Genomic DNA, 15,190 nt, shown 5'->3' with positions numbered 1-15,190 from the left:
ATAAATCCCTTAATAATACATAATGCTCGACAAACGTGTAGTTAAGCCTCTGGTCCCACTAGCTGGTGACTGATCAGCTGTGTGACTGTGCCTTTCTCAGCCTATTTCTTCACTTATGTAATTCAATAAATGATACCCAGGTTTCGTGGTTAAATGGTTTACACTATACATAAAACTTAGCCGAGTAACTGGAACCTTCTAAGCACTTGACAAATGGCCCCTAGCACACACAGGAGAGCAAGGCGCCACGAGAGAAGCACACGCACCAGTCCATCGGCAGCGTGCTCGCTGTGCTGGTGAGGAAAGAGGGGGGCTGGCAAGCAAACCCCAGCATGGGAGCCAGACCTGGGTCCAGCCTTGGCTCTGTGGCTTTGGGAAAGCCACGCAGCCTGACCCCAGTTTCCTCACTTTTAAAATAGTGCCACCCACCTTGCAGGCTCGCTGTGAGGACCGAAGCGGCCGATGTGCGGAGCACCGAGCACACGGGCCCTGGGGGCCAGGGCGCCAGGCGGGGACCTGCGGCCGGAGGCGGAGGCCGGCGCAGGGCCACGCACCTAGTCCTGGCGTTGCCCTGACAAATGCATGTTCTGATGAGTCAAGAACATGTCTTGGGTTCAGGGTTGAGCAACCCCAGCTGTGGTGATTGTGTGAGACATGGGGTATATGTCCACAGGGCCCCCGGAGCAGAGAAGGCAGCAGCTCGGAGAGGGGAGACCAGCTCCCACCACAGGACCCCGGGAGGCGACATAGGACAGGTGCGCTGAGGGCAGCTGGCCACCCTGGGCCCCGGATCCTCAGGGGCTGGCATGGGAGCCACCAGCCCAGGCCCCCTGAGAGGCCCCGGCTGAGAGCTGCCAGCTGGCCCCTAACTGTGGGCCTCAGGGCGGCAGGCCACCACTCTCCTCTGGACCAGGAAGGCAGTCCCATTTCCCTGTGTGCTGTGCGGCCTGAGTTATCAAGGCAGCCAGGGCCTTGGAAACGCACGGACCGCACCCATGGAGCTCACACACAGGTCCACATCTTCCCTCCGCCTTCCCCGCCGTGAGCTCCCCGTGAAGCACAAGCTGGAGACGTGGTGGGAACAGAGGTGGAGTAAGCCAGGAGCACGTGGACACACGCTCAGGACCTCTGTCTCCAAGTTCCAGCAAGGGTGGAGTAACTGCGGACCCAGGCCATCCTTCGGACAGGGCATGGCACACAGCCTCCCCTCACTGGCACCACCTCCACAGCGCCCAGCCACCGGGGCACCCCTGCCTGGCAGCTGCCGCCTGCACCCGAGTCCCACACGTCACCAGGATGCCACCACTCCCCCCACAACTCCCTTTGAGAGGGGGCCACCCCACCCCTCCTGGCTCTGCACCTCTGCCATCACCACCCTCCAGCCTGCTCTTCACACTGCAGACACAGGCAACCTCCAGACTAAACGGCGTCCCTGGCCCATGCAGCCCACAGGGCAAAGGCTCAAGGTGGGCCTCCCCACCACCCTCCAGGCCCCAAGTGGGCCCCCCCGACTCCCCACTGCACCCGCCTGCCTCCGCACTGTGGGCCTGACTCAGGATCCTGACAATCCCTGCACTGTGAGCACATAAACCTCGGGGCAGAACCTAAACCACATTCCTTTCATTAGAGAACGGCGAGGCCAGCCTGCCCAGCCAACAGGTGAAACTGCAGAGCAAAGAGAAACCCACAGGGTGGCCGACCTGCTGGAACTGCCCCTCCGAGACGCCGTCACGGTAGAAGATGATGCGGGTGGGCTTGAAGCGCGTGGACTTGTAGAACTGGATGAGGAGCTCGCGGACCATGGTGGCCAGGTCCTGAATGATCTCCTGCCGGTGTTGCTGGACCCGCACGGTGGCGCAGTAGCGATTGGGGTGGGCGTCCATGCTGCCCACGACCTGTTGGGGCACGCAACGAGCACTCACCCAGCGTCCTGAATGCACCCTGTGCTGGGGTGCACACGGACAAAGGACTGGTGGTGGGCGGAAGGTCCCTACCCTGCACTCCACTTCCTGACAAAGTGACAATGGCTGGACATGTGTGAACACACTACCTTTACGCTTTTCAGGATGTGGCAACAGCGTTCATACATATGTTCCGAGAAGAAAAGCTCACACAAAATATCTACTAAGAAACAGCCAATTACTCTGAACCTTTACTCTGTGTGTGATCTGACGTGGCTGGATTACATCAGCCCACAGACAGCCTCACGTAGCAGATTCCCTAGTGTTTCCAAAGCACACTGCTTTCCCGAAGAAGCCATCTGCCTATCAATGCACCGAATCCCACGATTCTGACTGCTAGGACTGTCCGAGCTGACACATCGGTAGCTGTCTAAAGGTGCCAATTAGGGGGTGCCAAGAACGAGGCAGCGAGACGGCAAGAGCAGTCACACCGGGCTGTTCTGCTGGTCTGCTCTACACTAATCAAACAAAGACAGGGCTGAGAGACATTTAGCCAAGGAAAAACTGCTGTACAAGCATACTTGGGTGACACAGTCTGTTCCAGACCACTGCGAGAAAACAAACATTGCAATAACACGAGTCAAATGAATTTTTGGCTTCCCAGTGAGTATAAAAGTTATGTTTATACTAAAAAAGAGGTGACCATCATTTACTCTTTCAGCAAGTCTTAACCACAGATCACAGTCCACCTTAACAAACAGAAATAATGAAAACATTACAAATGCTGCAAAACAGAAGTGAGCAAATGCTGTTGGAGAAAACAGGTGACAAAGTTGCTGGATGCAGGGTTGCCACAAATCTTCAATTTGTCAAACCACAGTCTCTGCACAGCCAACACAATGAGGCCCAGTAAGACGAGGTGGGCCTGTGTGTACAAGTGGGGATAACTGATTGCTGGGCTGAGTGGGAGGAATTACACTACGTGGTACTGGCTAGATACAGTGTGGCCCCAAAATAACTCAGACACGCATCCTCTGTTGGGACCCACTTGTACCTGCTGGGGTGCTCCGGCCTCCCTGCCAGGGGACAGTTGCCTCTGGGGATCTGGGGCACCTTGCAGAGAAGCACTGGGCTGCCCGGCCTGCGCCCCCAGACTGTCATCTGTGACACTTTAGGGGTGAGTATGTGTCTGTGGCCACTCTACGAGGTGCCGTTATGATCGAGGGGACTCAGAGCTTAAAGCCCCCACATGCGGAACCTGATGGGGGTGGTGAGTCCCCATCACCCTCAATGGCCCGGGAAAAACACCGGCTTGGAGCTCAGCCCTGACCCTCAGGCAGCCTTGCGCTGTGTTTTCTGCTGCCCCTCCTGAGCATCTGAGCTCAGCTTTTCTGGACTGCCTCCTGCGTAAAATGGGGAAACTAATACTGACCTCATAAGGTTAGAGACGATGCAGTTACACACCTGGTCTAGACTCTGGCAGGGGACAGGTGCTCAGAAAATGCCAACATTATTGTCTGATTGGTTGGAGGGAGTGAGGAGGCAGGACAGACAAGCTATCCTCTGCAGTTTCAGACAGAAGAGGGAAGAGACGAGGGCAGACAGGACCCCAACAGCCCCTGCTGGGGACACGAGGGACGAACAGTGTCAAGGCTGACAATCCCTCCCTCCACTTGGCTGCAGAGCAGCGGAGTCTCCTGCCAAAGGCGACCTTGAGGTAACACACTTTGCTCTGCAGCCCCATTTAAAGTCCACACTATGCCAAGCACATGCTCATGGGATTCCCCTGAGCACAAGGCCAAAAATTACACTGGCCTCCTGAGTACAGCCCGCCGCAGTGCGAGGCGAGGCTCAGCCTTCAAGGGGGGCACAGCCAGCCGGTGAAGCAGAGGTGCTCAGAGTAGCGAGGGCCCGTGCAGCAAAGGCCCCCACTGCTCACCCAGATAGGACTCACAGGTGCAGTCCAGGGAAGGGCAGCAATTAACTCTGGACTGTGTCCTTTTTTACGTTTAGCACTTCATAACAAAAAATAGAAAATGTTTAAGACCAGAAATGTAGCACGCCCACACAGAACCTGCCGCAGCATCCTACCGGTGGGCCGCAAAGCCTTCAGCTGTCACCTGAGCTGCAGGCGAGGCCCTGAAGGGCGAGAAGGCCTTTCCTGCTGACAGGTCTGGTCTGGTCTGCTGGGTTCTAAAGGTGCTAACTCACCTGCTCTTACTGCTCCTCGGACCCACTTATCCATCCTAGTGCCCCCGATACCTAGTTACCATCAAACCTGGACTTCGCCAACATGCAGTTTAGTACACCGCAATGACATGGCTGCAAAGGGACCATGTCCCCTCCCCCCGGCAGCTCAAGAGGGTGTGGGCCCCAGAGAGGGCAGGATGTTACCAACAGAGGGCCCAGTAGGGGTGCTGGCACTCACTGCAGCGATGGAAGGCTTCTTCCCGTCCCCGGCAGGGGGGTGGGTGACGTCCGCCCCCAGGAAGATCACCGGCTGCTGGAACACAGGAGGCCTGCGGAGGGAGCGAGGTGTTAGAAGCAAGGCCTGCGGATGCCACCTGGGCCTCGGGTACCACAACCGTTTGGAAGGGTTCTGTATGTACATTTTTGAATATTCTTTATCTGTTAATGACACACACAGAAAACCTTACAAACAAAACGATACCAGGTCTAAGACCTGCCTCAGGTGACCCCGTGTGGGAACTGGAGTGTGTGGACTGAACGGGAGCGGCCAGGCGGGCGAGGCTGGGTGCAGGAGTGAGGGCCCCTCTGTGCGTGATCTCCAGCAGTCACGCAGACGCAGAGCCCCACCTTGGCCTGCAGCCATGCTCCACGTGCCACCCTCTGCACAGCGCACGCTCAGGCTGACCATCCTTCACTGGGGAGGACACAGCCCATACGCTCCACAGTGCTCGGCAGCACCCCTGCTCTCTACCCACCAGCCTCCAGCAGCTGCCCAAAGTGTGTCGACTTGCCACACAACCCTGGGTGGCAGAGCCACCCCGGCTGAGAAGCACCTCTCTAAGCTTTCCCACGAGCCTCTCATTGCTGCCTGGACCCTGCAGTGCCTTCCTGAGCAGGCGGCACGCACAGCATCATGGCCGGGGGCACAGGCTCTTAGCCGGCCTGCAGGTCCCAGCAGCAGCCAGCTGCCCACCCTGGGGCTTACTCTCTCTGAGCCTCACTTTTCTCTGCTGAGAAGTGGAGACAGTAATGGCACTGGCCTCCCACGGCTGCTGTGAGAACAGCACGAGCTTACACACAGCAAGTGCTTTCAAAAGGCCTGGCCTGTCACACACACTGGCAGGTGCCGGTGCTATTACTCTAGGGGGTCTTGTTCTTCCTGGTCAGGAGCCGCCAGCCCCCCAGGAGGTGGACTCCACGGGAGGGTGACCTCAGAGGGCCTCCCACCAGAGGGCCGCCTCTCCCAGTGCCCGTACCCCCAGCTGCCACCACCAGGCCCTAGGGAAGGAAAGGAATGTGTTTCCAGCATGTAAACCACATGACAGTTCCCACAAAATGTGGATGAGTTTCCCCGTCAGTCTCCGGCATGGTTCCAACCACACCTGGGGGTCCCTGAAGCTGCTGGCTGGAGGAGGCACAGCCCTGGGGTACTCCCTGGTCACCATCACCACGAGCACCACCAGCACCTGCACTGCCTCCGTACGGGGCGGGCCTGCAGAAGGCACTGCCCACAGACCTGCGGACTAGCCCTGCCTCCCCTTCCTGACCGGCCTCAGGGGCCCCGGGGCTGCGTCTTACCAGCCACCTGCTGCACACCTCAAGCGCCGACCTCCCAGGCCCCAGAAAGCAGCAGCCAGGGCAGAAGCACGGGGCCCCGCCCTGAAGCCCCGACCCTGTGGCCCCCACCTGTGCTGCCCTCCCTGAGAGTGTCCAGCACTCCCAGGAGCAGCCACTGTGCAGCTGTGGCCCCCACCATAAGCAAGCAAAAGCACACCTGCCTGCAGACGCCGCCCCCTCACTGCCCCAGCTCCCTGGAACCTCCTCACTGAGTCCCCATCATGCCTGGGCTCCTCCCAACCCAGCTGCACGCTGCCATGGCAACGAGACTCCTCTCTGTAATGTCCCCGGCCACCTGCCCGCCGCCGGCTAGATGGACGGTGGGGCCTCAGACCTCCTCATACCTGGCCTGTCAGCAGCACATGACACAAGACACAGGGCCCCTGGGGGGCCAGGACCCACCTGCCTCTCCCCCAACTTCTCAGGCCGGGCTCCTCGCCTCTGTGACCTCCCAACCCTGGACTCCCCCGGGGTGAAAGCTTGGACATCCTTTCTGCCTACTCCCTGCCCCGAGGGATCGTCCTGACCTGTGGCTTTACATACCCCTCCTCCAGTGGGGAGCCCTAAACACGGACCCCTGACCCCAGACTCCCATCTCCTCTTCGCCCACCACCACCTCCCTTCGAATGCCGTCTTCTCTCTCCAGGGGCCCAGACCAAGAGCCGTCATCTTTCACAGCCCAGACCCAACTGGTCGGCAAGCTCCACGTTCCCCTTCAAAACATCCCTGTCTCAGGGCGCCTCCCACTCATCCCGCCGTAATGCAAGAGCCTCCCGGTCCCCACTCCGTCCAGAGATGGAGTGGACTTTCAGAGCAGGTCAGGAAGACCACATCTTCCCTGTGACCCTCCGAAGGCTATACCCTGTGCAGGAGGGGCCCCAGGCCCTGCCAGCAGCCTCTGCCCTCAGTCCTGCCCTGGAGCACCCCAGGCCTGTGCCCTCTAGAATGCTCTGCACGGCACCCACATGGTCATGTCCTTGCACTGGCCGCCTGCTCAGAACCACCTTCTCTGGGAGACCCTCCCCATGTAAGGTCCAGCTCCTCACCCTCCTGAGCTCCTGTCCCTTCCGCTGCACCCCTGCTGCTCACCTGTGAAGTCACATCGAAGTATTGAGAGGACCCTCCTTTCTGGCTTCCCACTTTCTGGAAGGCTAGGACTTTGGGCCCTGTGCTCACTGCTATGGTCCGAACTCCTGGCACACGTGAGCGCTCACCACACACAGGACCTGTCGACGGAGTGAACAGCGCTTCCAGCGCGCCCCCTGCCCCTGATCGGCCCTCGCTTGCGCCCGTGAGCCGCACGAGTCCAGTGACCCCCTCACTGTGGGGCCAGGATGCAAGTCCGACACTACAGACTCTCAACGCAGGTCCTTCCCACGTCACTGCGACGCCACTCTCCAGTTCTCCAAGTGCGGTCCCTGGAACAGCAGCCGCACCCCTCAGCAACTTGTGAGGAATGTGAATTCCTGGGCCCTCGTCGGGACCCGCTCATCAGAAGCTCTGCAGGTGTGCGAGTGTCAGGCAACCCCAGGGGGGCTGGAGGCCTCTGCACACAGCTGGTGCTTATTAACGCCTATTTTCCAGATAAACCAAAGAGGCAAGGGCTGTGTGACATCTCTGCACAGGGGCAGTTTGCCCCACTCCACAGTTAATGTGTTCAGGAATCTGTTTTCACCAGTGTTTGCCATTCAAATGCTAAGAGTCACAGGGTTTCTTCAACGATAAAATTTCCTCAACAGTGCCCATCACCGGAGAGACCTCTTCCTGCCTCCTAAGGCTAGCTGCCCCTCGGGGCGGGGGCGGGGGGGGGGGGGCAACAGCCAACCTTGGTCCTGTCCTCCAGCACCCAGGGCTGCAGGCCAGGCTCAGGAGGCCCCGGAGGGTGCTGCAGACCCTCCCCACCTTCCCCCCAGCCTGCAGCCCCTGGCCAGGACGCGGGCCCCGCCCTGGGACCCATCAACAGCGCCTTTCCGCGTGGAGCTCTGTGGTCTCAGGGGCCCCGCTCCCGGCACCGGCAGCCTGGGAAGGGCAGGGCGCGCTCTGGCCTGCGGCGCCTCTGGCCCCTGCTCCTGCTGTTTGGGGTGACCTCCCTGCTGTTTGGCTCGCCTTTTATCTGCTGTGTCCAGGACGGTGCCTGGCACAGGTGGATGGACACTGTCTGTCTGCACACCAGACCCATCCCCCTGGCAATCAAAAGCTTGCCGCACACCTGGCAGAAGGGCTGGCCTCACCTCCCCTGGGGCAGCAGGATGTTGTTCACACCTCCCAGTTTGACATTGATCTTCAAGCAGAGGTTGGACAGGGTCTGCGGTGTGGTCCTCTGAACGTTCTTCATCTGCACGCACTGTGTGGCCATCCCCAGCACCGTGTCTCCCACGCGCTTCACCTCGGCTGTGGAGCACAGAGGACATGCACACGGCAGCCCAGGCTGGCACCCCTCCCTCAGCTGGCCCAGCAGCCTGCCCACCAGCAGGAATCGCAGGGGCACACGCAAGTGCGCAGCCACAGCAGCCACCTTAGGCTTTCTACCCAGCCCACCTGCAGCCCAGCCTCGGGAGAGGGTGACTGGCAGGTGGAGGGAAGCCAGAGGCCCCCGGTTCGGATTCTGGCCCCAGCATGGCCTGTGCCTGCAGGACCTGTAGGTGTCTCCTTCCTGAGGGCGGCAGGCAAGCCGGCTCACTCCTCATTCTGGAAAGAAGACCATCTCAGGGCCTTTTCCAGGGTAGCAGGGCGCTAACGGGCGGAGCCAGGCTGGAGCTGAGCGTCTGGCATTCCTTACTAGGAATGCCACCTTCTATCACAGTGCTCGGAGTTGCAAGCAAATGCTTGAGAAGTTAAAAATAAGAACACTGGTAACCTCAAAATCCTCAGCAAATGCAAATCTGACATCACAGGGCTGCCTAGCCCATACCTTCTCCACTCTGGATTCTTTCCTGAAGCAACTGGTCAACTGCTCCCTGGCCAGGCCCGTGCCAACAGGGTGACCCCGGGACAAAACTACCAGGATAAAATGCTGGGGGCTTTCTCTGTCTTTTTTTGCATGTTTAACTTCAAGAGGAGAACTGTGGCTTTTGCAGATCTGTACTCGGTCGCCGCCTACACAGGAGGCCTGCTGACACCACCACACACTCTTGTGCCTTTGCCCCGCAGCAGCTGACACCCCAGGTCCTCCTGCCAAACCCCCCTCCCCCGGAGGCCTCTGGGTTCCTGCAGTGCCTTCAACAGGCCTCGGACAGCATCCCCCGGACTAAAGTCACCTGCCTACACGACTCCCCCCTCACTGTGATCACCTGCCTACACACCTTCCCCCGCAGTGTAACTACCTGTCTACTACACACCTCCCCCCAGACTACAGTCACCTGCCCACACACCTCCCCCACTGCAATCACCTCTCCACACACCTCCCACTCACTACAATCACCTCTCCACACACCTCCCCCACTACGATCACCTCTCCACACACCTCCCACTCACTACAATCACCTCTCCACACACCTCCCCCACTACGATCACCCGTCCACACACCTCCCACTCACTACAATCACCTCTCCACACACCTCCCCCACTACGATCACCTGTCCACACACCTCCCACTCACTACAATCACCTGTCCACACACCTCCCCCACTACGATCAGCCATCCACACACATCCCAAACACTACAATCACCTGTCCACACACTCCCCCCACTACAATCACCTGTCCACACACCTCCCACTCACTACAATCACCTCTCCACACACTTCCCCCACTACAATTACCTCTCCACACACCTCCCACTCACTACAATCACCTGTCCACACACCTCCCACTCACTACAATCACCTCTCCACACACTTCCCCCACTACAATCACCTCTCCACACACCTCCCACTCACTACAATCACCTCTCCACACACCTCCCACTCACAACAATCACCTCTCCACACACCTCCCCACTCACTGTAATCACCTGTCTGCACACCTCCCCCTGCATTATAATCACATGTCCACACACCTCCCCTCACTACAATCACCTGCCTACACACCTCCCCCACTACAACAACATCACCTGTCCACACACCTCCCGTCACCCTGAATGCATATCTGGACCTAATCTTTGTGTCTCCAGGGCCTGGGTGCCATCACATGTTAGCTGAAGGAACGTGCAACTGCCCTTCTGGCATAAAGGACTTTGATGAACTTTCAGAGAATCCTGAGGCAGGCACTGAGAAGGCACAGGAGCAGACACAGGAGCTGGTGACGCCCCTCAATGGATCTGTGTGCCTCGAATGGATGGTCCTCCACCCAGCCAACATTTGTGTCGGGCAGCAGACAAGTGGCAGCACATGTGCCGGCTTCCAGAGCTGTGGTCTCAAGACAAGGCTAAAGAGAGTGGCCGAGCAATGGCTGGGCAGCGGTCAGAAACCACCCGGCCTTGCTTAATTCACAACTGGGCCAGGAACAAACTCAAAAGGCTCAGGCTGCACGAACACCCACAGAGCTCACAACAGCTTCCAAAGGCCAGCAAGACCACCAAAGGCCTACCATACACCGGGGTTTTGCCAGGCAGGATGACCACCACGAGCTGAAGACCGGCGTACGTGTTCTTCAGGTGCCTGAACATGGGCTCCACGCTGTCCGCCCCCTGCGCATATTTACAGAAGCACGGCTGGCCCTGGATCGGCATCCCAGCATCTCTCGAGATCTTTCTGAGCTGCTCCGTGAAGGACCTGAAGGAGAAGGTCCATGAACCCAGACATGCCTGAATGCTGTCCAAGAGTTCAGACCAACCGGAGGCCCTAAGTAGAGGGCTCAGTGTGAACACAACCAGACCCATTTTCAATGAGTTCAGAATGTAAGCTGCCGTCCTGGACAGAGCCATGTCAACATGTTAGCTTGTGAAGAAGGTCACACGTGCTAAGCAAGCACGTAGGTTGAAGGAAAGGCCCTTACAGCTATTTTGTCATGAAAAAATGGAAGGCTTCGAATCGTATCCACACTGCTACCGCAGCGGTGACATCCCAGCAGGCAGGAATAAGCAGTGCAGGGAGTGGCTGCCCCCACTCGGCAGGCCAGGCAGCCCCCGGGTTCTGGCGCAGACCCAGCCCGCACACCTGCTCCAAGAACGCCGAGCGTCACGGCACCGAGGGAAGCTGGGAGCTGGCAATCCCCTTGATGTGTTTCCCTGCTTTTCTCATGGGTACACAGCCTGGACTTGGATACATAATCACGGGAGAAAACAACAGCCAGAGTGACACCGGCTGCTACCACGAGCCTCCTGAAGTCACGGGAGAGGCGCTGACACAGGTCAACAGCCTGTTTTAAGTTTAGGAATAATAATCACGTTGCCTTCTACAATAAAGGTTAGGACACTCGGGCCCAACAAGACAGTTTTTAAAGAAACACATGTGTATCTGCAATTCTACCTGCACGAGATGTGTCTCAGGACCACTGAGCCCCAGGCTAAAAGGAAATGAGGGGGACAAGGACAGAAAACACAGGGTAGAGGCCGCTTGTGCTCACACTCCAGTCAACTTTGTTTCCCAAGCCCCCTCTGTGCCTGCGGCCAAGTGAATGCCAGCTCGCCGTGCTGGTGGTGCGGAGCAAAGGCAGCCGCTCGCCGTCAGCGCCCGAGAACTTCCTGAGCACGCAGCTTCCCAGCGCCGTCCTCTGCCAAGAATGCTCATCTGCTGTACTTCCTGGGCTTCGCAGCGGTCCTCCAGCCCCCACCCGAGGCGGGAGCTCAAGCTTTCCTTTCCCAGCTGGGTTTGAGATGGGACAGGCGGGAGGCCGCGGGCCAAGGGGAGGCCGCCCGACCCAGGACATGAGCGACAGCACCAGCTGCTCACGGAGCTGCTGTCGCAGGGCCTCACGCCTCGGTGGGCTGGGCTGGGACAGGATACACGACCAAAGCGTCCTTTAAAAAAATGCCAGCTCACTGAATGCTATTTTCTTTCACTTCTAATATTTAAACTTGATCATTTAGTGTTTTGTTTCTCATATGATCTGTGCTACGTCTCCAAACTCACTCAGAAATGGGCCTAAGAAACGCAGCACACAGAGTCCTGGCCCACGTAAGCCGTCACGAGCAGGGAAAGCCTGCTACCCGGCCCCCCCAGCCCAGGGCACAGGCTTTCCCTGCAGCCACTCTGTCACTGCCCACAGGGGACCGGAGCTCCTGTCCCTTGAGCGGCCTTACTTGAGGTGGACTTCGGTGCACTGGCGCTGGGGGGCGAAGCATGCGATGGCCCACACCTTGATCTCGATGCCCGTGTGGAACTGCTTGTTCCTCATGTCCCAGACGCCCTGGACAGGGGTGGCGATCGCTTTATTCTGTGAACAGCAAGTTTAGAGTCAGAAAAAGTGGCGAACATGGTCCTCTGTGCTTGGATGTCGTCATCCCCCTACTGCCGCTGGCCCCCGACTAGATGGCGGCTCCTGAGGCTCAGAACTGAGCCTGTGTGCACCTCCCATCTCTGGGCTGCCCAGCACCGCAGGGGGTCAGCTGTCTGCAGGACAGATGGGTGGGTAGAGAACGGGCAGACGGCCGGCCGGGCGGGCAGAGGGAGGGAGGTGTGAAGAGAGGACAGGCGGGAGGACAGGGGTCGAGGAGCGCAGGGAGGAGCCAGGGCCCCGCACCAGCCTCTCAGGCAGCCCACAGGGACGGAAGTGCCTGCCAGGCTACAGGGAGGGGTCCTGTTCTACAAAATGCCGTCATTATTTTGCCCCCTCCATTACCAAGGAGGCAGCCAGGGAGTGGCAAGGTGGCTGGGCTGGCCTATTGTCCCCTCCATGCCCTGCACCACTGCCCACACTGTTCAGGGAGGGAAGGGAAGCAGCCGTCATACACTGATTGACCTAATGTTGCCATTGACACCATCACCTAAGGAATCTCTGAATCGTCTTCAAGTGAGCCTGGGGACAAGGGGTGGCCAGGAAGAGCCGTGTGGAGCAGGGCAGGGCTGTGAATCCCAGGCTGGGGTCACCTCTCACGGACAGGGCTGCACTTGAGTTGCTGTCATTTACTCTGCAGAATTGTTTATGGCAGAAACATTTTTTTCTTCCCAATATAAGCCTATTTTAAAAATCAAGTATTACACAAATGAATGCTTTTGTTTCCTATATTTTTATAACTACTACCCTGTTCCTACCAGCTTTTTTTTTTTAAGAGATGGCCACCATCACCAGCCTGGTGTTCCAGACTAAGTTGCACGCATGTGTGCGCGCGCACAAACACGCACACACGCGTGCGCACACACACACACACAAACACACAGTTTTGATAGGGATGGGCTCTTTTTCCTGCATGTGTTTCTCAGCCTCAGCACCACTGGCGTTTTGACCCAGTGACCACAGGATGCTAGCAGTGTTTGCCCGCCGGATCCCAGTCTCCAGACACTGCCAAAGGTCCCCTGAGGGCATTTAATGTTTGGCTCCAACAGTGGACAATGGGTGGGGCAGGGTCTGTGAAGTGTTCATGCCCATCAAAATGCTTCAGAAATCTGGAAAATTTATTCATTTAAAAGCGTCACACATTTTTAATCTCTACAAATCTAACATTTTGCCAGGTCAGATAACAAGAGCTATTTGTTTTTTAGACGACTGCTCTGTTTACTAAGGGGTAGAAAGTCGATGAAACAGATGTGTCTGGGGACAGAGACATGACACTGGATTTGCGATCTTGGTTTTACCAGGCAAGGGCACATAAATCTTCACCAGGCAGGGTGTCCCTTGGCTCACTCGCAGAAGGGGAATCACGCTCTTCCTTATGGGGTTGCACAGAGGATTACAGGTGTCTGGTTGTAGCAGGTGCATAAAAGGGCTGAGACACAGCCAAGAGGCCTCACTCAGAAGTCCTCCTGCAGACAATGGGACGCAACCCAACACCCACTGGCAGGACAGGGACGCTGTACACGGGAATACTATGCAGTGAACAGAACGAGCCACCCGCCACACACCCCCAGAACCTCCTTGGGCCCTGAGAGAGAACGCTAAGTCAGAACAAGCACGGCTCAGAAGGGCATTTAATATACTATTATTTTCCTAAGAAGGGGTGAAAAAATCTGTGAAAAATCCCTGGCTGACTTCACAAAGAAAAAAGATGACACCAACTGCTTCCGGAAAGAGCAACTCAGAGCTGGGGAAAAAAGACTCTTTCCCATAATTCTTCGTCCCTTTTGCACTGAGAAACATTTTAGAAATAGAGCTTACGTGTTACAGTTAGAAAGGGCAAAACCCTACAAACTGTGCTGCAGGCCTGGCAGCCAGAGCAACACTCCGTCACGCGTAAGGCGTGAAGTTGGGCGGACACGTCCAGCGGTGTCACTAGTGAGCAAGGGCCCCAGTGACGCTCTGCCGTCTGGAGGGCAGCCCCAGAGGGAGCAACAGAGACCCTTGTCCAGAGCTCCGCAGGGCCCGCTGCATCACCCTGCAGTAGGAGCTGGAGGTTAAACGGGCAGACACACACAGCCCAGAGCCTGCCTGCTTGCCTGCTGCCAAATACTCCAGGCAAAGGTCATAGCCGGAGAGGGTGTGAGCTCCTGGGCACCCATTACACAAAGAGGCAATTTTGAAATTTTGATGGGATACTAAAAACGATCTTTTGAAGAGATAAAGGGTAATACTGAAACCTTCAAAAAAGGCTGAGGAAACTCAGTCCCTCAAAGCCCTACAACTTTTGCAGGCTCAGACTGGAGTAGCGCCCTTCGCCTTGCCTGTGGCCTACACCTCCGGGGGACGGAGCCATGCTGACGGGCCCCACGCGGCTGCACCACCGCCAACCACATGCCCACACACGCTGCGCGCCTGGCCCTGCACCTACCCTGCCCCCGTAGAGGATGGAGGGTGGCTGCAGGACCCGCCCAGTCACATCTGTCATCTCGTCTTTGACCATGATTCCAAATTCACGAACATACGGATCTGTATTGAAACTTGCACTTCGCATCTTGGAAAGGGAAAAAGAAAGGCAGTGAGAGGCGGCCCCTCCTTCCCAGAAGCTGTGTGTGCAGCCCCCTTGCCCCATGCAGCCGGTCCTGGCCCCCCAGGGCCGCCCCGGGGACGAGCGCTCACCAGCTTGCTGACCAGAAGCTGTGTGTGCAGCCCCCTTGCCCCGTGCAGCCAGCCCGTCCTGGCCCCCCGGGGCTGCCCCAGGGACGAGCGCTCACCAGCTTGCTGACCAGAAGCTGCGTGTGCAGCCCCCTTGCCCTGTGCAGCCCGTCCTGGCCCCCCGGGCCGCCCCGGGGACGAGCGCTCACCAGCTTGCTGATCTCTTCCTGCCGATCGGGTGCGGACCTGGCAGTTGCTCGGATCATGGTTGAGGTCTGATTGTCGGTTAACTTCTTTATGCATCTCTGTCCTGCCACTATGTTACAGACCTATGAAGGGGATGCGCAGACAGCGTCAGCACTCTGCGGGGGGGCAAGGCTCTGAGGCTGGCGCCCCGCAGCTGCCACGACACGCGCTCCTTATCCATAAACTGAGAAGCACCACGCAGGTATCGG

General features: G+C 57.9%; 1 protein-coding gene across 13 annotated transcripts in view; it reads right to left on the bottom strand.

Annotated features, from left to right (window-relative positions):
- Positions 1–15,190, bottom strand: part of AGO2 (argonaute RISC catalytic component 2) — a 113,353-nt gene that overhangs the window by 17,631 nt on the left and 80,532 nt on the right. For 10 of the 13 annotated variants that reach the window (XM_073230293.1, XM_073230294.1, XM_073230288.1 and 7 more), the window contains 7 exons: positions 14,945–15,064; positions 14,512–14,634; positions 11,890–12,023; positions 10,236–10,420; positions 7,940–8,099; positions 4,330–4,420; positions 1,689–1,895 (listed from right to left, as the gene is read on the bottom strand). In XM_073230293.1, the coding sequence (XP_073086394.1) occupies positions 1,689–1,895; positions 4,330–4,420; positions 7,940–8,099; positions 10,236–10,420; positions 11,890–12,023; positions 14,512–14,634; positions 14,945–15,064 (1,020 nt within the window). The remainder of the gene's footprint in view (positions 1–1,688; positions 1,896–4,329; positions 4,421–7,939; positions 8,100–10,235; positions 10,421–11,889; positions 12,024–14,511; positions 14,635–14,944; positions 15,065–15,190) is intronic. The other 3 variants (XM_073230290.1, XM_073230289.1, XM_073230301.1) reach the window with 2 other exon arrangements.

Source organism: Manis javanica, chromosome 2 (assembly GCF_040802235.1).
Source record: "Manis javanica isolate MJ-LG chromosome 2, MJ_LKY, whole genome shotgun sequence".
NCBI classification, from domain to species: Eukaryota; Metazoa; Chordata; class Mammalia; order Pholidota; family Manidae; genus Manis; species Manis javanica.
This window is presented reverse-complemented; position numbering and strand designations above follow the sequence as displayed.